The sequence below is a fragment of the Diabrotica virgifera genome, chromosome 2, assembly GCF_917563875.1.
Source record: "Diabrotica virgifera virgifera chromosome 2, PGI_DIABVI_V3a".
NCBI classification, from domain to species: domain Eukaryota; kingdom Metazoa; phylum Arthropoda; class Insecta; order Coleoptera; family Chrysomelidae; genus Diabrotica; species Diabrotica virgifera.
In genome coordinates this window covers 65,207,795-65,232,184 of record NC_065444.1, presented here as the reverse complement: position 1 = coordinate 65,232,184, position 24,390 = coordinate 65,207,795, and the positions used below count along the sequence as shown (strand labels likewise).

The following is a 24,390-nucleotide window of genomic DNA, read 5'->3' as shown; positions in this document are numbered from 1 at the left end:
GAGTTTGTTTTTTTTGTGCATGCTCAAATCGGTGTATTCAACTTGAAATATCAGAGAAACGGTCGATTTTAGGTACGTGGAACAGATAAGTACGTGGAACATCAGAACAATGCTTGAACCAGGAAAAATGCAGGAGATCGTCTCAGAACTAGAAAGATACCAAATTGATATTGCAGTGATTCAAGAAATTAGATGGGCAGGTCAAGGAGAAATAAATAAAAAAAACTACACACTACAGTACTCGGGACATCAAAAACAAGGTCAATATGGAGTTGCTTTCATAATTATGGGAAAAATAAAAAATAACATTATGCAATTTAAACCAATAAATGAACGCATGGCTCACCTGAGAATTAACGCAAAACCATTTAATATATCAATCATAAACGTATATGCCCCAACTGAAAGTACTGCTGCGGAGGAAAAAGACAAATTGTATGAGGAACTCGAACGAGAAATAGAGAATTTACCTAGAGAAGACACAATACTGGTAATGAGAGATTTTAATGCCCAAATAGGTAAGGAAGACTACATTAACCAAGTAGCAGGTAAGCACACAATACACGAAAAAACTAATGACAATGGTCAACGATTATGTAACCTAGCAGCTAGTACCAATATGATTATCGTTAGTACAAAATTCGAACATCCTAAATATCATAAAGTAACGTGGATTTCCCCAGACCAAAAAACATTGTCACAAATAGACCATATACTGATTACAAGAAGGAAGCAAACATCGGTAACAGACGTGAGAACCTACAGAGGTGCACATGCAGACACACACCATTTTATGGTGACTGCAAAGGTAAGACAAAAAGTCAAAAGAACTCTAAAAAACACGACAACAAAAAATAAATGGCACTTAGAAAAACTGAATGCTCAGACATAAGGATTAAGTATGCTGACGACATGAACAAAAAACTGAAGGAACAATCTAAACCTACAAAGGATATAGAAACAGATTGGAGAAATATAAAAAAATGTATAAATGAAACAGCGAATGTACACATCGGGATAAAAAGAAACAAAAAAAGACAAGAATGGTATAACGAAGAATGCCATAACATGCTAATAAAGAAGGTAGAAATGAGACAATTGTGGATAAGAACAAATAGACAGGATTATAGGGAAGAATACAATAGAATAAGACATGAACGCAAGAAAAAAATAAGGAAAATTAGACGTGACTGGTTGGATGATAAGATAAGAGAAATAGAAAAAGAAAGTAAGAACAGAAACACAAAAGAATTCTATAAGAAAATTAGTGAGCAGAACAAAACTTTTAAAGGAAAGATAAAAATGGAAAAGTATCAGAAAACGATGAAGAGTATAAAGAAATTTGGACTAAATATTTTAAAGACTTATTAACAGAACAAGAAGATCAAGACCTAAATGAAAACATAGAAGAAGAGATGATGATGTTAGGAAACCAGCTAGAAATACCAACAAATGAGGAAGTTGAGGAAATTATTAATAGCAGCCGTAATGGTAAAGCCTCAGGATCGGACTGTATCAATATGGAGCTTATAAAATATGGTGGTGAAGAATTAAAAGATAAATTATACAATTTAATAAAATACATATGGAACGAAGAAAAAATGCCGGAAGAATGGTACAAAGGACAAATTATCACGATTCATAAAAAAGGAGATCAACAGATGTGCAATAACTACAGAGGACTGACGCTATTAAACACAGCATATAAAATCATGTCCGCCTTAATACAACGAAGACTGACCGAAGCTACCACGAATATCATAGGACACTATCAATGCGGATTTGTTAATGGAAAGTCTACAACAGATGCCATACATACGATTAAACAAATTATGGAAAAAGCACATGGATATAAAATAGAAATTGAACTGCTTTTTATAGATTTTCAGCAAGCATTTGATACAATAAAAAGATCAAAATTAATGGTAGCTCTGAAAGAAATGGGAATACAAAATAAATTAAGAAGATTAATACAAATGACAATGAGTAGAACTGTAGTTAGCATAAAAACTCAAGTAGGCGACACAGAAGAATTTGTCATCAATAAAGGAGTGAGACAAGGAGATTCATTATCATAAACTCTGTTTAATCTTGCCCTAGAATACATCGTCAGGAAGATCAACAAAGGCACCCTCCGAACGAGAGAAGGACAAATAATAGCATACGCTGATGATATTGTTCTAATAACAAAAAATAGAAAAACAATGCAACGAATGTTAAACGAATTGGTAACAGAAGGAAAAGTAATGGGATTAAAAATAAACCAAGAAAAAACCAAAATAATGAGATTTGACAAAAACTTTGAAAAGAGAAAGGTTAGAGTAGGAGAATACACTTCTGAAGAAGTCGAAAAATTTAAATACTTAGGAATATTAATAACAAACAATGGAGAAAGGGAAACCGAAATCAAAGAAAGGATTATTACAGCAAATAAGAGCTTGCATGCAAATAAAAAATTACTTAAAAATAAGTTATTGAGTAAGAAATCAAAAATGAAAGTATACAAAACAATAATTCGACCGACGATGATGTATGCAGCAGAAACTCTTAGCATGACAAAGAAACAAGAGGAAAACCTTAGAATACAAGAAAGAAAAATACTAAGAGCAATACTAGGACCAATAAAAATAAGTGACAATGAATTTAGACAAAGAACGAACCTTGAGCTACTGGATGAAATTAAGGAAGATATAGTGTGTAAAATAAAACAGCAAAGAGCAAAATGGCTAGGACACATATGGAGATCCGGATCAGCCACGACGATATTCTCAATATTGGAATGGACACCAGCTGGCAAGAGAAGACGCGGAAGACCAAAATCTACATGGTTACAAGAAGTAGTAAGTGATCTCAACAAGGCGGGCATACGACATTGGAAAGAAAAAACCAGAGACAGAAAAGAGTGGAGAAAAATAACCGAGAAAATTAAATAACGAACATGAGGACTGATCTACCTCAAACCATAGATCTAGAGAGCGTAAGCGGCGTAACCCCTAAAGGGGTGTTTAGCCACTATATATATATATATATATATATATATATATATATATATATATATATATATATAATAAGATTTTTTACTATGTACAACTTATCTATTGCTACATGTCTTTTTAAGGTAACGCTAGTGCTTTTTTTACCTCTCCTTTGGATGTTGTTTCTTATAACACTCTTTTTGTAGATGAACTGATGATGTCTACTGAGCAGTAGACGAAACGTCTTCAATAAATAGATGAAGTAGCCGAATTCTTTGTCTTTTTTTTCACCCACTTGACCGATAAAACCCTACACTTACGAGTGCTCCTTTTATATATATATATATATATATATATATATATATATATATATATATATATATATATATGTATATATATATATATATATAATGCTACCAACACCTTTTAGAGTACTTGAAAAGACCTTTAAAATGAGCAACATTAAATGTCGATTACATTCAACCTAAGCGAGATATGCTGCAAAATATTGATGACTAATGTATTTTAAGAAAAAATGGGAAGTATATTTTTAACCCCTCATCCATTAGAATTTAAATACATCGTTTTCCTTCCACAATACTTTTAGTGTTATTTCTATGTTCAAAATGTTGGACGGGCTTAAAATGAATGGTTTTTGAAAAAAAATAAGATCAAATTATACACATTTTTAATTTTTTTTTAAATCTTCCTTTTTCTTCATGTAACAAGAAAATGATAAGAGATACGAAAAAAAGATTCCGAACAAAAATGTAGGTTTTTTTTAGATAAAAATTTTGTTTTTGTTTTTCATTACTGTATCTCTTACTGTTTTCAAGTTACAGGAAGAAAAACGAAGATTTTTAAGAAAATTTAAAAATGTTCTCTATAATTTGATCTTATTTTTTTTCCAAAACCATTCATTTTAAACCCGTCCAACTTTTTGAACACATAAATAACACTATAATAAAAGGAATAGTAGAAGGAAAGCGATGGATTTAAATTCTGGTGGATGAGGGGTTAAATATACTTCTCATTTTTTCTTAAAATACATTAGTCATCAATTTTTTGCAGCATATCTCGCTTAGTTTAAATGTAATCGACATTTAATATTGTTCATTTTAAAGGTCTTTTCATGCACTACTAAAGGTATTGGTAGCATTCTACACCTAAAATCATCGACCGTTTCTCTGTTATTTCAAGTTGAATACACCGATTTGAGCATGCACCATAAAAACAAACTCTTCTCACCTACCATATCTCTTTTTGTATTATAACTAGTAGACCGGACAGTATCGTCGCCCCCGATAGCGAAATTATTCCGATTCGATTTTTTTGCACAAATTTACTCAAAAAGAGGTCCTTATAACATATCCACAGGGTGCCGTGGTCGAAAAATTGTTTAAACAATTTTTTTTAAATAAGTTCACAAAAATAATTTTTTCATTTCGAAAATTTTTTTTAGATAGTTTGGGACATTCTGAGCAAAAAAGGTATCTTGTGATTTTTCTCTAAAATTTATTGTTGTCGAGTTATACGCGATTTAAAATTTGAAAAATGCGAAAATGGCCATATACTCGACAACAATCAATTTTAGAGAAAAATCACAAGAGATCTTTTTTTGCTCAGAATAACCCAAATTATCTAAAAAAACCTTTCGCAATGAAAAAATTATTTTTGTGAATTTGTTTAAAAAAATTGTTTAAACAATTTTTGGACCACGGCACCCTGTGGATGTTTTATAAGGACCTCTTTTTGAGTAAGTTTGTGCAAAAAAATCTAATCGAAATAGTTTCGCTAACGGGGGCTACGATACAGTTGGACTATAGCGCCAATTTGTTAATAATTAAAAATAGCAGCTTTGTAATAAAGTAATGACAAAAATCTCTTCAGGACCTTAAAGAAGGGGTTTGAGACTTGATTTAGTCACATTTTGAATTTCAAAATAATAATTTTTAATCGAGTTATTAAGCCTTTAAAATAACCATTTTCGCATTTTTCAAATTTTTAATCGCATATAACTCGACAACAATCAGTTTTAGAGAAAAATGACAGGAGACCTTTTTCGCTCAGAATGACCCAAATTATCTAAAAAAATTGTTCGAAATGAAAAAATTATTTTTGTGAATTTGTTTAAAAAAATTGTTTTTTTCGACCACGGCAACCTGTGGATATGTTATAAGGACCTCTTTTTGAGTAAGTTTGTACAAAAATATCGAATCGGAATAATTTCGCTAGCGGGGGCGACGATACTGCCCGGTCTATAAGATTTATGAAGGAACGAATCTCTTTGTGTTTTTATAAGCTACCAAAATGTTTTATATAGTTTTTTTAGTGAGATACATACTTTTTAAGGTATTCGCAAAAAACCGTCCGAAAAGGTGTTATTTTTTAATGAAAATGGTCAATTTTTAACAACGAATAACTCAAAAAGTATTGAGTTTTCAAAAAATAAAATATAGAACAGTTTTTGCTTAGAATTAGGTTCCATAGCCACTGCCGTGGTTATTTTAACCGAAAAATTGTACACCCCCAGTAGGGGTGGAAACCACCCCCAAGATAAAAGCGCACATCGGCATAGGGTAGACTTTGAATAAGGAGATAAGTAGAGTTTATTCAAAAAATTTCATTAAAATCCATGCAATAGGATAGAATTAGGAGGTAATATTATATTCTTGCTCCCATTGACTGGCGTATTTAGATTCTTTGGGTCATCGGGAACAAAAAAGGTTTGTTGTAATTTTTGTGTAAAGTTAATCGATTTTGAGTTATTTAATAATTAAAAAATTAACGTTTTTTTATAAGTTAAAAAAATCGACCCGAGCAGATATTATTTCAGATTTTGTGGATCATTCTGAACATGTAAACATCTTTCGTAATTTTTATCTTAAGTTGATAGATTTTGAGTTATATAAACAATTTAAAACTGAAAAAAGAAACTAAAAATAATGATTTTCAAGATTCAAAAACACAAGTGAAGAAGGTCAAACTTTCTTCTATCAGCTCTCCATCTCCATAAGAATTTTTGGCGTGTTTTATTCTAAAACATTGTTTTTTAGTTGTTAATGAAGCGCATATTTATGAGAGGGCGGGCGATCGAGCTGCATTAACAACTAAAAAACAATGTTTTAAAATGAAACAAGCCCAAATTACTTATCGGTAACTGATAAAATAAGGTTTGAACTTTAATTTAGGTACTTCGTCGTTTCAAAAATAATATTTTTTATTTGTGTTTTTAAACCTTAAAAATCGTAATTTTTCGTTTTTTTTTCAGTTTTAAATAGTTTATAACTCGGAAACGATTAACTTTAGAGAAAATTACAAAAAACCTTTTTTGATCCCAATGATTCAAAGAACCTAAAATATTGTCTACCCGTGCTGAAAAAATTGATTTTTATAATTTGTTTAATTTTTTTTAATAAATGTAGCAATAACTGCGAAATTATGGCATTTAGGTATTGGGAATATAACATGAAAAATAATCAGTATTTCTTAGGGACTTCAAAACGCAAAAAATATACAGGATGTTCTATTTGAAATAAGAAAGTTCATAAGATTTCCAGAAAAACGGAAGATTAGAGGACCCTTACCCACCAAAATCTATAAAAATCGATCCAGCGGTTTCCCAGATAATTCAGGCTTTCCATACATAAAGACTTTCCATATTCTGTATAAAGAAATCAACACTTTTCACCAATGTAAACTAATAAAAATACTTTTTGTTTAATTTTTAGATCATCATAGCCGCTTTTTCATTCGTTTACGGGAACCCCTTACGCATTATCAACGGATATGACTCGTTCGGCAACACTTGTGGCACAAGTAATAACAAAGCGTTTGGAAACATGCCCCTGAGTGGAATAGATACCAGCGAAAAGAAATATTTGCTGTTTTTTGATGTAAGAGAACTGAAGCAGTCTCTCAAGATATGTGTCAGGGAATGTCCGAAGATGAGGCTGAATACCCTGCAAGATCTAAGCAGTCACCACAGAGTAGGGATTGATTATTGCAGATATGACTTTAATTACAACGAGCTAAATAATCCAAAAGCGAATTCGTTATCGGGCCAGTTCGGCCCTTGTCCAAGTTTGCCCATTTATGAAGGGTAAGTAAATTATTGACAAAACTAGATTTAGAAAAGATAAATATGGTTATATTTATATACCAAAACTAGATTTAAAAAAGATGAATATCGCCGACCTAATCTGTAAACTGCGTAACTCCATTTATCCAAATTTTACAGGAGACACAAAAAACTAACTCTCTAAAGACTAATGCGAATACTACGTATCTCCCATTTTAAAAGATAGGATGGTAAGACGGAAATATTTTATAGATACAGATATCACTAACATTTGTATATTGTTTTAAGTATTTAATATTACTTACCACCAACTTTTTCCTGTTGTGTGGGATGACAAACTAGGGAGTTACATATTCTTCATACTAAATTTGGCGACAAACGAGATACAGTGTATACGAAGAGGTCGGTATTTACTCATTTGGCAAAAATATGCATGTGCTACCTTTTTCAAACGATAAGTAGCTACTTTTTGAAACAGATGTCAATAATAACTCATTTTCAGAGAATTGTGGAGTTACGCAGTTTGCAGATTAGGACGACGATATGGCCCTATATGCTCTAATTTTTACCTAAATACTTTTTATGCACTCTGTATGTATTTTATGTGTACGTAATATAAATAATGACCATGATTCATATTTCTTTTTTCATTGAAAAGTAGTAGAGTGAAATCTTTCAAAGTTAACAAACTACTTTTTTCTATTCTCTAAAAGCTCAATATTAGCTTGTTCCGAAAGCCGTCTTAAAAAGTAGAGCTGCTACAAAAAAAGACATTTTTTAAAATCTTCTTACGGTGCCTTCAGCATGACTATCCTATTGCTTGCTGCTATTCGGAATATTCCGGTTGTAGATGTATTGAACCACTTTCTCAGGTTTTGAAGCCAAGATATTCTTCTTCTTGGTCCTTTCTCTCCAAATACCTTGCCCTGAAGATGAGTTGCAACAAGCCATTAGTGATGTTGAAAAAGTAACTATTCGTTACAAAGTACTCGTAAGTATACCGAAAGTAACGATTACTATACAGAGAGGAGGAAAATCGTTACTTTGATTATTCTGATTACTTCGTTACTTCGTACCAATCGTATCAGAGCGAGTAACGACTATTGTATCTACAACCAGTCCACTTGATTACTTTCTAGTTTCTAGACTTACCTAAAAAATGTGGAAATGATAATGTTTTTATATATATAATATCGGTTTACAACGTTCTTCGACGTCTTCCGATTTCCAATTTCGATCTCGTTCTGTCATTCCATAGATCGTCCTCGAGTTCTCTGTCCCTGATTTCTCTATCAACTCCTTCTTTCCAACTTCTTCTAGGCCTTCCTGGTCTGCGCCTTCCTCTTGGTTGCTATTCGAGGATTTGTCTTGGTATTCTATTCTCCGGCATTCTCCTTACGTGTCCGTACCAGCTGAGTCGTTTCGTCCTGATGTCGTCAACAATAGTATGTGTAACTCCCATGATTTCTCGGACTCTCTCGTTTGTTATTCTGTCGCATCTAGATATTCCCGCGGAACGGCGCCAGAAGTCCATTTCCGTTGCTCTAAGCATTTTCTCTGTTCTGTCTTTTAGGGGCCAAACTTCGCATCCATATGTTGTGATGCTTTTTATTATAGTGTTATATATTCTTTTTTTATTTTCCTTAGAAATATTTTTATCCCACAGTACGCTGTTCAGTAAGGATATGCCTTTCCTTCCCTGTATATTTCGTTCCTTAATAGCTGCATCTAATTTTCCGTCTTGAGTGATCTTTACTCCCAGGTATTTGTAGTCTTCACATAATTTTATTTCTTGGTTTTCCTCTACTTGGAGGCTATGTTGGTCTCCTCCGATATTCATGTATTCAGTTTTTTCCATATTCACTTCTAGACCCCACTCTGTAAACTCTTCTAATAGTTTTCGCATCATGTAACTAAGATCTTCAGAATCCTGTGCGATGATCACCTGGTCATCCGCAAAGCACAGCGTGTACAAAGTTGAGTCCGTTAGTGGTATGCCCATATTCGTACATTTTTTCTTCCATTTGTTGAGTGCTGCTTCGAGGTATATTTTGGATTTTTCAACCTTTAAGATTTTTGACGAGTATCGAGGGGTTAGCCCGATGCCTCAACCCCCAACTTGGAGGGCCAGGGTTTGATTTTGAAGTTTTCCTTCTCCTAGACGGTTTGCTTTCACTGCAGCTTAAGAGTATCGCCTGCCCTTTAATTTTATACAAACCCTAAAATCGGGGGGCGCCACTTCCACCATACACACCGTACCGAAGGTGTTCTTCTCCGCCGTGGATACCGTTGTGGTCTTCATCCGTGACCCTGGACAAGGGACCCTAAGCAGGTACTATTTTCCCGGGTCAGGAAACTCCTGGAATCTGCGGAGGGCAGGGATTGATTCACTTTCCCTGGTAGGACTGTCCAAAGGAGTTCCTATCCGCTACCCGCGGATAATGTTAATGTTTCTACAGTTGTTATATCTGTGATAATGTTATATCGCAATACCTATACAAAATACCTACCTACTGAGAAATACGATTTTCGATATGATTACCGGTACTCAAATACAAAAGTAACAAAATTAATCATAGTAATCAAAGTAACGAATACTGTAAATGATTACTTGTTATATCGGAATACCTATACAAAATACCTACCTATTGAAAAATACGATTTTCGAGATTATTACCGGTACTCAAATAGAAAAGTAATCATAGTAATCAAAGTAACGAATACTGTAAATGATTACTTTATACAAAAGTAACGATTTGTAACGAATACTTGAAAGTAACTATAATCAACATCACTACACGCCATATCTCTGTTCATTCCTCGTAACAAGGCCATTCTAATTTGCGCTTTTTAATTGTGTTAATAATCTCTCATTCTATGCGCTCATTCTATGTAGGACCTCAACATCAGTCACACGGTCCACTCATGAAATTCTTAAAATACGTCTGTAACACCACATCTCGAAGGCCTCGAGGTTTCTTAAAGAAGCTTCAGAAAGTGTCCAGGCCTCTACTCCGTATAATAACGTAGAGAATACATAGCATCTGATGATAGAGATTTTGGTGCCAAGTGGTAAATCCTGATTTCTAAAAAGAGACTTCATCGTTACGAACGCTGATCTTGCTCTTCCTATGCGTTGTGTTATTTCAATAGACTCAGACTGGTCATATTGGCTGTTTATGTTGGTACTAAGGTATGTGTAGCTGTCCACCCTGTCAATTGGTTGTTAGCTAACCAAAAGCCGCGTATTTAATATTTCTGGCTTACTGACTACCATTATTTGCAAACCATCTAAGAATCTAAGCTATATGCAAAAACTGCTGCATCGTCGGTATATCTAATGTTGTTTAGACGCACTTCGTTGACTAACACTCCTTGTTCAGAGTACATACCTGAGAGTACCGGATACTGAATGCATCCTTGTCTCACTCCTCTATCTATGGAGACTGCCTCTGTCAACTGGTCATCCATTTTAATGTTGACAGTTTGGTTGTAATATAAATTATATGATTCTCAAGTCTCTAGCATCTAAGCCCACTCCTTTCAAGACGGTGATGAGCTTATCATGTTATACTCTATCAAATGCCTCTTTGTAGTCTATAAAACAAATATATACGTCACATTTGACATTTCTGTACCTCTGCATAAGCACTTGGACAGCGAATAGAGCCTCTTGGGTGCCTAAGGCATTGCGGAATCCAAACTGTGTCCATTATACTTGTTTTCGCATTTTTTTGCGAAGCTGCGAGCTACTACAAAAAATACATTCTTGAAAACAAGAAAATCAAAAATATTTGAATTCAATTCTTACTTCATTGTATGTACCCAGTGATATATTTTTTTATTTTTTAGCGTGTCAGTTTTAAATCGCTGCGTACCAAAACAGGTAACAGAAGTAGGAGAGGCCATTGTGAGCAACTTTTATGGACTTTTAAACAGCTGGAATGTGGTTGAACAAGTTTTGGGAGATCTTTACAGTACATGGAAGGAAATATTAGGGTTAACTTTCTTAGCTTTGGGTAAATATTTACGCCACATAATAAGTATACCTACTAAAATGTTTTTGAGTGTATTAATAATAATTTAAAAACGAATATGTAGTTAAAATCTATTAATCTATGATTCTATAGATAATGTGACAATGTCAAAATTTGCAGTCACCCAGAGGAAATCTATCAATATGAACACAGCACATACCTCTCTAGCATAGTAAGTAGGAAGTAGGGGATAGTTTCTAGCACCTCACGTGACCGAGCCGTGTACTAAAACATTTGGTGGCAAATTCAAAAGGTACGTTCTGAATAATGTACTATTAAAAATGGAAAATCATAGGAGAATCAGGCCGGATTCAGACCAGGACGGTCTACTATTGACCAGCTATTTAACGTCAAACAAATATTAGCTAAAGCCTGGGAGCATGACAGAGATACAATATCTACCAAATCTTAGCAGATTTTCGTGAAGCCTATGATAACATACATAGAGATAATGTATACATGTAATTGTGTAAATACATGTAATTATGCAAGAATTTGGCATATCAAGGAAACTGGTAAAGTTAGTTCAAGCCACCGTGACTCACACAGAAGCGCAAGTACGAGTTCAAAATCAATTGACAGATCCGTTCCAGACAACTAAAGAGCTAAAACAGGGAGGTAGGCTGGCACCGACTCTGTTTAATATATGTATGGAATATGTTATAAGAAAAATGTCCGTAAACCCTAAAAATATATTCTTTAATAAGTCTAAGCAGATTGTAATGTACGCAAATGATATAAACTTAATGGGAAGAACCGCAAGAGACATCACAGAACTGTATGTGGAGCTTGAAGAAAATGCGATAGAAATAGGCAAGCCGTCAACGTAGGTAAAATAAAGCCCTAGTACAAGCAAGGAACCAACGAAACGTACAGAATTTGACGATAGACATTGAAGTAGCAAAACAGCTCACATACCTGTGTGTATAGATAACTCAGGATGGCACCAAGGAGAAGGAAATACGGAAACGGATAATGCTTGCTAACAAAGCATATTTCTATCTGTCGCATGTGTTTGGATCCAAAATCATACATAGGGAAGTAAAGTTTAGGAAAATCATACATAGGGCTTTTCATCGATTGTCATTTGTTTCGAGCTTCTGTCATATGTTGTATAATCTGTGTACACGAATATTATATACAGATTATACAACATATGACAGTAGCTCGAAACAAATGACTGTGAATGAAAAGCCCTATACATGGATCATGGCAGAAAATACAATAATCCTTATTAATACTTTTGAAAGATAGATATTAAGGAGGATATTGGGACCCATTTGCGACAATGGTATATGGAGAATAAGGTTCAACCAGGAATTATACCAATATGTATTACAAAGAACCCTCTATAGAAAATTATGCAAGGTCACCTTATAAGAATGGATAACGACGAAACACCTAGTAGAGCGCTTAGCGAAACATTGGCGAAGACCAAGGAAGAAGTGGATAGACGATGTAAGAACCGATGCTAAAGAAATGATAACTGGAGGAGAGAAGTCAGGGACAGAGATACTTGGAGATGGATGCTGGGGGAGGCCAGGGGCCGACTTGGACTGTAGCGCCATAGGAGAGAGAGATAATGGAAAATGAATATAGCCCTAAAATAACAAATAAAACTCATCCAATACCATAAAATATATTAAAAAAACCATACAGAAGTAAAAACTTCGTTTGTACAATGGTATAAAAAAAGTTTATAAAAAACCATTAAAAGCCATCCAAAAGGATTCGCAAAACGTTTTAGATCTAGATCAGATCATCTTTAGTGCGTTCTGCTTAGTACATGAAACTAGCAACCTTATGAAATTGGTAACATCGAGAAATATGGTTTACATATGATACTTATATGATATTTATAGCGACTCCAAGTCGATGTTAAAAGATTAAATGTGTTAGGAGTGCTCAAAGGGCAACATGGTTCCCTGCTCGATAAGTTCTTATCGAGCAGGGAACCATGTTGCCCTTTTTCATGCATTTAAATTTTGCTATTGAATAAACTTAAAAACAAGCTGCTAGTTTTCACAATCATAAACTTGTCAGAATTACACGTTCCACAATTAAAATCTCCTTCCATAATTAAAACTTTCCCTGTTCCAGTGTTCCCATACATCAAAGTTTGTCCGACTAGATACCGTTAAGCTATTACCAAATTTTCAGCTTGCTATTAATCAACTTCTTTTAGTACGCGGGATCCAGGCCTAAAATGCTTACCACTACCATGCTATTATAATAGTATGTGCTGTGAATTTCTTATAAAAATACATCAAAGTAGTCAAATATTTATCACTAATATTATTCAACATACTCTTATTTCAATTGTTTAAACTTTTGACCTTTCAGAAAAAAATAATAATCTTGCTCTGCAAATAAAGCCTTATTTTGTTTCTGTCACCTCTTCTATATTGATAGTAATAAAATTTTTAATAAATACACTCAAAAACATTTGCAGCTATTTATAGAAAAAGCTACAGCTTTGCTATTTTGTAGTTCTATCGCTACTTACCATCAGTATTTTGCACTGTTTGGCCCATTTAGTGTCATACATCATCATGATAGGCTTTACGATTGCTAGTATAGCAGGTACAGCTTTCTTATGGTACACGTATGTTGATATTAAGTATCATCTTAATCAAACGCAGAAGTATATGCTATTATCTGAATCCGTTAGGAACGAGACGGCCTTCCTCTGGTATTCGATTATTGCTACTATCATCACGGTAAGTAATTCATAATTTTTACACGTTTTTCACGAATCAATACGAGGATAGTATGTAGAGTAAGAGCCGATATAGGTGAAATTTGCTAATCATTTTAGGCACGATAAGAGTCTATAACTTAAATAGTAGAACCTAAAAGAAAACGTATGAACACTGAGCGGTCACTTTTTAGTGGCACATGCGTCGACAGTGGCGCATCAAACTTTCCACTTATGGACGGGTTAAATAAATTAAAAGGTCCCCTTCCTCACTACCCGAATTCAATTTTTTTCATTTTTTAAAGTTCAATGTGATTAACAAATAAGACTCAGCTTAATTTTAACCCACCACCCCCTTCCCCCACCATCAAAAACTTCATTTTTCGTTGTTATTTTTTTTTTAGGTGGGATGCAATGAATTTTAAAAAAATTTAAAAAAATTCACACGTATAATTGAGGCTTTTATAAAAAATGTCTATTTTTTATAGACCCGTAGGTTGAGTGTACATAACCTCAAAAAAAATTAAAAATTTTTGTTTTCGGAAAAAAGGCTAAAACTATTTTTTGGGGATAGCTGCAGGTCTAATTTTTTTTTAATTTTGTGTATTTAATCAAACATATTTCTAATATTTATCAAATTTTTCAGTAAGGTTCGCCACCTTAAAATCCGAAAAACTGTTTTTTAGAGGGTTTTTGAGGATTTTCCCTATTTTATAGACGTCAAAATAGATCAAATCAATGTTTTTTTATAGGTTATATGAAAATTGAAGTAGCTGAGTCTCTTAGAACATTTAAGAATGGGAGAAACACGTTCAAACCACCAAAAACTCCCTAAAAATCAGTTTCTTTGGGATTTTGAAGGTGGTGAAGGGGTTGAAATCTTTCATTCTGCGCCTAAAGTTTTCAAAAATAATTATTAGTTTTCTTAAGATTCTAAAAAGTGGATGCATTTAAATAGCATTGGACCAAAATTTTGCGCCTACTTCCTTAAGTAACTATGGCTTAATTCCCAAAATGCAATTATTAATGCAAATAAGAAAAATTATTTGTAATGTTTTTCTGAAATGTAGTGGAATATGGAATAATTTTAAACGAATTGATAAAATGTTAATTATTTACAATAAGAAACGCATTATCTTTTAACTAAACTACATTGTATTATGTATTTATTAAGCTCTACAGGTGTTTAAGGGCTTTAACTGAATTACATAGTTTACAGTGGAAATTAAATACAACAGACAACCTTTAATAATTCCAAATTAGTTTTTTACAGTGTTGTCTATCAGAGATTTATTTACTCTACAGTGACTATCAGTGATTTGTTTACTTGTGAACTAATATTAAATTAGATCTTTATACTTACTTGACAATATTTTTTATAATAGATGTTCAAAGTGAGCGAACACATGCATCGATACGACGAATCCAGTTGTTGGTAATGCCATAGCTATCTAAATTATGTTGAATGGTTTCTGCAGCATCAAAAATTGGTTCCCGTAATTCAGCTTCTGATTGGATTTCATCTCGGTTATCATAAACTAACGATTTCAGATGTCCCCAAAAATAAAAATCCATTACATTGAATTCGGGACTTCGGGGAGGCCAAAGAATGGGTCCATTCCATCCAATCCAACGACGAGGATACGTGGTATCCAAAAGATTTTTCACAACTCTGGTAAATATGCTGGGGCTCCGTCATGAAGAAACCTCATTTCACGGCGTGTTTGTAATGGCAGGTCTTCAAGCAGAACCGGCAAAACATTTTGCAAGAAATTATGATAGGCCTCTCCATTTAGAGTTCTGGGTAATTCATATGGTCCTATCAAACGATTGTTGATTATTCCTGCCCATAAATTTATGCTAAATTTTCGTTGAACATTTGTCCTACGTATTAAATTATGGTTTTCGTCACTCCATATGTGGCAATTATGAAAATTATACACACCATTTCTCGTGAAAAATGCCTCATCCTCGCATGGAAATTCAGGTTTTCTGACGAGTTTATCTTGAAACCACCTGCAAAATGTTAATCGTCGAGGAAGATCACCTAGGTGTAAATCTTGTACTCTCTGATAGTGATATGGATGTAGAAGTTGTTCCCGAAATATTCTATGAACAACGTTTTTCGATATGCCAACCATATTAGCCACATCTCGTGTGCTTACATTTGGATTATTCTCCACAGCGTCTAAAATGTCGTCTTCTACATTCAATCGATGGATACTCCTTGTTCTTCCGCTATTTTTTTTTCGGTACAACAGCACCCGTTTCTAATAATCTTTGAGAAACATTCACAAAAGTTCGAGGATTAGGAGCTCGCCTTTCAGGATACCGATGTACATAAATTTGGACAGCTAAATTACTGTTGCATTGCGCTTCTCCATAAACAATCAACAGATCATGATATTCTCGGATGGAAAACATTTTCACGGTGACACTAAACACAATCGCGTTTACAATAAACACAAAAAATGTTCCAATCTATCTCGTAACGATGAAAACAGTACCTACCCTTTACAAAGTAACGGATATACTATTTGAATTACCTACCGATTCCTCGTTGTTTTGATAATCACTTGTTCCTCGATAAAGACTCGTTCTTTTGGTACAGAATAAAACTAATAAATTAACCGAAATATCCAGATGTCGGTATAATATCAAACGAAACAAATTCTTCTTTTGTTTGATGTTGAGGCGCCCCGACAGGTTGTAATGTAAACACTTAGGGGTATTCCGATATGGACAAGGGTTTCATTGTATTTACATTTTATTACTTTACAGATATAACAGTAATAAACAGGAACCCACTATTTTCTCTAATTGTGACCATGTACCTTTAACGTTTTGTATTGCAGAGTTGCCATATTTCAATTTGCATGCCAAAATGTATTTTCGTTTTTTGGCCAAACGGGAGAATTTAGAAAAAAAAGTTATAAGACTTTTTGATCTACATGGTGCCTTCTACCTACACCTTTAAGGAACGCACTATTTTCGGGGACACCCTGTATAAGATTAAAAAAAATAGACCTGCAGTCATCCCCAAAAAAAGTTATAGGCTTTTTTACGAAAAAAAAAAAGAATAAATAATTTTTTTGAGGTTATAATATACACTCAACCTACGGGTCCATAAAAAATAGACATATTTTGTAAAGGCCTCAACTATGCGTGTGAATTTTTTGAAACTTTAAAATTGACTGCATCGCCCCTAAAAAAATTAAAAACGAAAAATTAAGTTTTTGATGCTGGGTAGGGAGAAGGGAGTGGTGGGTTAAAATTACGCTGAGTCTTATTTGTTAATCACATAGAACTTGAAAAAATCAAAAAATTGAATTCTGGAAGTGAGGGAGGGTACCATTTAATTTATTTATCCCGTCCATAAGTGGAAAGTTAGATGCGCTACTGTCGACGCATGTGCCACTAAAAAGTGACGGCACAGTGTTCATACGTTTTCTTTTAGGTTCTACTATTTAAGTTATAGACTTTTATTGTGCCTAAAATGATTAGCAAATTTCACCTATGCCGGCTTTTAGTGTATAGTCTTTTTTAATAAATCACGTTTGTTGTTTTGTGCACCGAGTATAACGTTTCAACTCATATGGCGTTTGGGAATTTTCAAAAAGCATTCATCTCTACCGAATTAAGGGCTGTACTTAAGGTACTAGTACACTTTAGAAGACCAAAAATAAGCATTTTTTCAAGATTTTTTTTCTCAGAACCTTTATTAGAAATGAGCATAAAACTTTTTACATATTAATATCTAACTCTTGGAGAATACAAAAAATATGTCTTTTTTCATTTATGCACGTACACTAATATTGTAGAGGGCGCCAAAGTCGAGGCCTCGAAAAGAAGTAGTTCCGATGGCGGACAGTTAATCTCAGGATTGGGATCTCTGAAACAAAAAAATCGTACGGCGTTTGAAAAAGGAAGGTTTCTTACGTGACAATTTACTACCGTTAGTGAAAAATTTCGCAAAGAAAAGATTTTATGGAAATTTCCATGGTTAAAAAATATTTATTTTTTATTTTTTGGTGAAATTGTGGTAAATTGTCACGTAAGAAACCTTCCTTTTTCAAATGTAGTACGATTTTTTTGTTTCAGATATCCCAATCCTGAGATTAACTGTCCGCCATCATTTTTCGAGGCCTCGACTTTTGAGCCCTCTGCAATGTTAGTGTACGCGCATAAATGAAAAAATATATATTTTTTGTACTCTCTAAAGTTATATATTAATATGTAAAAAGTTTTTGTTCATTTCTAATAAGGGTTCTGCGAAAAAAATTCTTGAAAAAAATGATTATTTTTGGTCTTCTAAAGTGTACTAGTACCTTAAAGCTCTAGAAATCGCACGTGTACTTAGATTCAAGATACATTAATGTAATTAAAAAAATATGTGAAAATTCCACCATGTGGACGAAAGCACAAAAACAAATCCCATAAAACTACAATGAGGAGTGAGACAACGAGACATTATTTTCACCAAACTATTCACTCTTGCACTAGAAGACATTTTAAAGAAATTATAATGGAACAAGAAGGGTACAAACATCGACGAACCACTTGAGATTTGCATATGACATAATTTTAGTAGCAGATAATATCCAAGAACGAAGTGACTAGTTACAACAATTAAATTAAGTTTTCTGAGCGGTAGGATTAAAAATGAACTACAGAAAGACAAAAATAATGCACCATAATTCAATTCTCTATTCAGAAATATAAATAGTAACCTAATTATGTATACAGGGTGGCCAAACAAATGTTTTTGAATTAAATTAATTGAGACAAAAAGAAGATTGTATGTGATTTATTTAATGCAAAATTTTACTGTTGTCCGAAAACAGGAAAAATGTTTACTTGGTAAATAAATATTGTTTTTCGCTTAAATTCAATATTAAAGTTGCCACCCACCTGCCTCTTAGCAGTTTGAACATTTAATTTAAGCGAAAAGCAATGTTTATTTTTCAAATTAACATTTTTTTCTGTTTTCTGACAGCAGTAAAATGTATTTTGTATTATATATATCACAGACATTCTTCTTTTTGTCTCAATTAATTTAATTCAAAAACATTTTTTTTTGGGCACCCTGTATAAATAATTACGTTCATGTTTATATTGCTCAATAGATAATTGAATTACGTTTCAAATGAGCTATCACACAACCCCTACTTTCATTTAAAAAAATCATCGATTACGTCATCACGTCCCGATGGATGACGTCACTAGGAGTGACGTCCAGGTGATCCTGTCTGAGGATTTCTCTTCAAAGGGCCTAGCCGGGTAAGATGATGAAAACTGCCCCCAACTCGATTCGAATTCCATATAGGTCACCGTTTAGCATATATAGTGAAACTAACTTTCTGAAATTTTTAGCCCCCTAAGTGGTCATGTGACCCACCTAGAGCCTAATTAGGGTTTTTATGTTTTTATTTTTTATCTCAGCCGCATCGAGAACTAGCGAAAAACTTTAAATAAAAAAGTTGTAAGCTTTAAAAAGTTCTGTCCGAAAATTGTTTTTTTAATTTTTGGCGGGAAATTTAAATTTTAGAACGATTGTAAAATTTTAAATGAGTATAAAAAAATAACTAAGACATTCGTTTTCACGAAAAAATATATAACGTGTATTTTTGCATTATGTTTCACCCCGAATTTTTTAAAATTTTTAAAATTGGTGAAACGCACCTTTAAAAATAAAAAACTGCATTTTTTCGTTTTTTTTTTCGTTTTTTGATACACTTGTATACATGTTTTTCAAAAAAGCTGACACCGTCACTAGAATAGGTAAAAAACTGAAAAATAATTGGGGTTTGCCTAATAAAAATTTTTTGTAATGTCATCCATTTTCAAGATACAGGGCGTTGAAGAAAACAAAATTTTACACATTTTTTACGATTTTGCCGAAACTACTGGCAACATTGTAATAAAATTTGGCGAGTTTTAAGAGGTAGTTGTTGTGCATTTTTTGACATACAATTAAGAATTTTATATTTATCATTGGCGCGCATAGGGGTAATGATCTGAACTTTTTAAAGAAAAAAGATAGTACGCCACTGACATTTCAAATTAACAATCGTTTTTGAATTCCTCGTTCAATTTGTGACAAAAAATCTATCTTCCTATTTTTTCATACGACGCGCCATTTTTATTCAAAAAATAAAACATATTAACCCTTACAAAGTATTCGAACTTCTAGTAGTTTCTACATCTACATAAACTCGTACAACCATTATAAAAACTAATTCGAATACTTTGGAAGCGTTAAGATATTTTATTTTTTGCAGCAAAACGGCGCGTCGTATAAAAAATGAGAAGATAGTTTTTTTTATCGCAAATTGAACGAGGAAGTCAAAAATAATTGTTAATTTGAAATATGTCAGTGGCGTACTACCTTTTTTTCTTTGAAAAGTTCAGGCCATTACCCCTATGCGCGCCAATGATGAATATCAATTTATTAATTGTATGTCAAAACATGCACAATAACTACCTCTTAAAACCCGCTAAGTTTTATTACAATGTTGCCAGTAGTTTCGGCAAAATCGTAAAAAATGTGTAAAATTTTGTTTTCTTCAACGCCCTGTATCTTGAAAATGGATGGCGTAACAAAAAATTTTTATTAAGCAAACCCCAATTATTTTTCAGTTTTTTACCTATTCTAGTGACGGTGTTACCTTTTTTGAAAAACATGTATAAAATTTTATCAAAAAACGAAAAAAAAAGCGAAAAAATGCTGTTTTTTTATTTTTAAAGGTGCGTTTCACCAATTTTAAAAAATTGAAAAAATTCAGGGTGAAACATTATGCAAAAATACACGTTATATATTTTTTTCGTGAAAACGAATGTCTTAGTTATTTTTTATACTCATTTAAAATTTTAAAATCGTTCTAAAATATAAATTTCCCTCCAAAAATTAAAAAAAAAAAAATTTTGGACAGAACTTTTTAAAGCTTACAACTTTTTTATTTAAAGTTTTTCGTTAGTTCTCGATACGGCTGAGATAAAAAATAAAAACATAAAAAGCCTAATTAGGCTCTAGGTGGGTCGAACATGACCACCTAGGGGGCTAAAAATTTCAGAAAGTGAGTTTCACTATATATGCTAAACGGTGACCTATATGGAATTCGAGTCGAGTTGGGGACAGTTTTCATCATCTTACCCGGCAAGGCCCTTTGTCCATTCTCGAGATAATGAATTTATGCAAACTCAAACGTCCTCACTGTATATTTATTGTTTGAGAATGATTTCAGAGGTGGAAATCGAAACTTCAAATGTAACGTATGTTTAATTGAAATCGTGGTTTATACCTGTATTATTAAATATAACAGTTAATATAGAAATACTACAAGAAAATAGTTTCAGAACCATAAATATTTTTTAGGTTGTAATTCTATTAATAATAGTTTTTATGAGAAAGAAAGTGGACTTTCTAGCAGATCTATTTCAAGAAACTTCAAAATGTGTCATGCACCTTCCTCAATTGTTCATTCAACCCATATTAACGTTTGCTGTACTATTGTTGTTTTTCATGTTCTGGCTCTTCGTAGTGGTAAGTATTAACGAATGTTTTTAAAACTTTGTATAAAAATTTGTTTAATGGAATAGAACTGTTAGACTTAGAATATAAATAGCATTGTGAGCCCTCTTAGGTATATTTTCTCAAAATTTTGACTGCATAATTTGTCTTAATTGATTTTAACCTGAACCATCACAGATGCACTACCAAATCGGTCGACTTCTTGGATGTAACAGATCGGTGCCGTTCACTCAGGTGTTTAAACATTCGAAAATGACCAAACGCGAGGCTTTCGTGCAAGTCTTTTAGGTCTTAAAAATACTCTTAGTCATTTCCACGCCATTTCATCACTTATCATCACTCCCTTTGCCATCTCAGATCATTCAGCAGATATCTACTAGTGATGTAACGAATATTCGTATTCGCATTCGGGAATATTTGCATATTTTTGCATATTCGCATATTTTTGCATATTCGCATTCGTATTCGCGAGATTTGTGCGAATGTTTTGCGAATATGAACAGCAGAAAAAATAATTTGAGGATAATATTAGATTAATAAAATCAAAATCTATTCAAATCTTATCTTTTTTTCAAGTTATACTTCTTTAAGCGCGTTAGGAGTAAATTTATATGTGCGCGAATTCATCAAAAGTCTTGGTCCTCAGCGTAGCTGAAACGTTAAACGTGCTCTGATTGGGTAATTACAATGACCTGGCAAAAATTGTTCAATATGTCGGTTACTTTATTAATACGTCAATGGTCATGGGTAAACAAATTGTGTGTATATTAGTTTTTATTGTTGTGAGGACACATACAAAAAGCAAGTTTATAATTGTAGTGACTTTTTAAATACACTGTGCGTCATAGAAAACGTGCACCCTAAAAATGGGTCATTTTTGATGTCGCGTATCTCCTTAACCTGTTGTCCGATTTAAGTGATTTTTTGAATATGTTATAGCCTTATTCTTTGTCAATATCCCTGTAATAATATTTTTGCTAAACAGGTAAATTTTCATTGTATACCGGGTGTACGAATCAAACTGTGTTTTTTTCTCAAAGTTCGCAACACCCTGTGGAATATTCTAGCCTTTATAAAATACTGATATTAAATCCCGACTATAGCCTCAGGTTTTCTGAACATTCTGTTTTTTGATTCATTCTCTTATGTTGGATAATACAAAAGTTATGTACTTTAACAACTAGTCATGTTCTTAATTAGTATAGGTTGTTTGTAAATAAGTGCGACAAACTTTAAGGGGCAATTCTGCATAAAAAATAATGACCGTTTGCTTTATAAACTTATGTCCGCAAATGCTTAGTTTTCGAGATACGGGATGTTGAATTTTTTTTACAAACTGACGATTTATTTTATTGCCCTAAAACCGGTTGAGATATGCAAATGAAATTTGGTAGGTGCTAGAATTTTATATTCACTATTGGCGTACATACGGGTAATATGACCGATCATATTACCGGTATGCACGCCACTGGTGAATATAAAATTCTTAATTGTATATCAAAAAATGTGCAATAACTACGTCTTAAAACCCACCAAATTTCATTTGCATATCTCAACCGGTTTTAAGGTGGTATGACACAATGTTAAAATTTATATAGTTTTTAGGTACAGTTACCGTCACTATTTCAAAACCAATCTTCAACTTAGGGGTATGTACGTGAACTGTAGACTTTGTATTTTAATAGTATCTAGTTAAAATTTCCAAAGAAAGCAGTATATTTTTTATAACTGTACTTAAAGGAGTCCATGTCATAACTTACTTAGTAACTTGCTATAAAAATTCGTTTTGCATAATAATTTTTGAACTTGGGTGGAAAATAACTACCAGAAACGATTAACTATGCAAAAAGCTTTATTTTAAACAAAATTTCATTGTCCATACTGCCATAATTTTTAAATTAACTGTACCTAAAAGTAAAAATTTTAGTTAAAAGCTGCAATCTGGGGATTTTGTTGAAATTACAGCAATAAGTTGGCATTTTTCTAGTGATAAATTAGTTCCGCTGTCACTTAATAGATGAGAAGATGAGTTCACGTGTCATTTAGTAGATGGCAGCAGTGATGTATTAAATGGAGACAGATGCGCGTTTGCCGGATTTTAAGAAAATCTACAAACAATTGAAAACGAGTTTTGTAACCACGGAAATACGATGAATCACGCGGTTTTGTTTAGAAAAGTGGCCCCACCCCCTCCCAGTACGCATTTTGGACCTTGTTTGACTTTCACTTTCAATCATGATTGTATAACGTCACAGTGTCTTAACAATACAAATATACATTTTTTATGCTTGAAACCGTGACGTTATACGAATGGTTGAAAGTTAAACGAGGTTCAAAATGACTCAAAGTGTTTACTGGGGGATTATACTAGTTTTGACATAATACATAAATAACATCAGTAAGCTCTAGTATGTTATGTGGGGCGGATCTAAAAACAATTTCAGTTTTATTCACTTGCAAATTTAATTTCTGGCAAATTTAATTTTTATAGGGCCGAAAATAATGCATTGTTCGGATACAATTAGCGTCTCTTTGTAAAGACGATGACGTCGACATTTTTACACACATTACACATGCCAATGGCAATTAGTATTTGTTGAGGCATTATCCTAATAAAAAAATTGTAGACAAAACAATATTGTATAATCATTGATTAATTTATGTCAAATATTTCCGTAAGTGAAAAAAAATATTGAAATTTACTGGAGTAATAATTAGATAAACCGATATGCAGACGATACAGTTGTGGTTGCTAGCAGTATCGACAGGCCTGTCATACCCGGGTACCTACAAAGAGCGAGTGAAAAAAGAGATTTTAACCATCAACATAAATAAAACAAAAATGGACACTGGTGAGCAAAACTCAAAAACCTGCCAGACAATTGAAAATAAAAAACCAATTCAACACGTAGAAGTATATGTATACCTTGGAACAGTCGTCAACTAGAAATGGGATCAAACAACCGAAATACGATGTAGAATTGAAAAGGCCAGAGCTACATTTAACATGAGAAATATATTCAATCATTGCGACATATCTGTCCCACTAAAAATACGGCTGCTAAAAT

General features: G+C 33.1%; 1 protein-coding gene across 1 annotated transcript in view; it reads left to right on the top strand.

The window, feature by feature from the left end:
• LOC114335772 (choline transporter-like 1) overlaps window positions 1-24,390 on the top strand; it is a 112,793-nt gene that overhangs the window by 41,796 nt on the left and 46,607 nt on the right. The window contains exons 2-5 of the mRNA XM_050642610.1: window positions 6,707-7,077; window positions 10,909-11,075; window positions 13,584-13,813; window positions 21,167-21,334. Of these exons, the coding sequence (XP_050498567.1) occupies window positions 6,707-7,077; window positions 10,909-11,075; window positions 13,584-13,813; window positions 21,167-21,334 (936 nt within the window). The remainder of the gene's footprint in view (window positions 1-6,706; window positions 7,078-10,908; window positions 11,076-13,583; window positions 13,814-21,166; window positions 21,335-24,390) is intronic.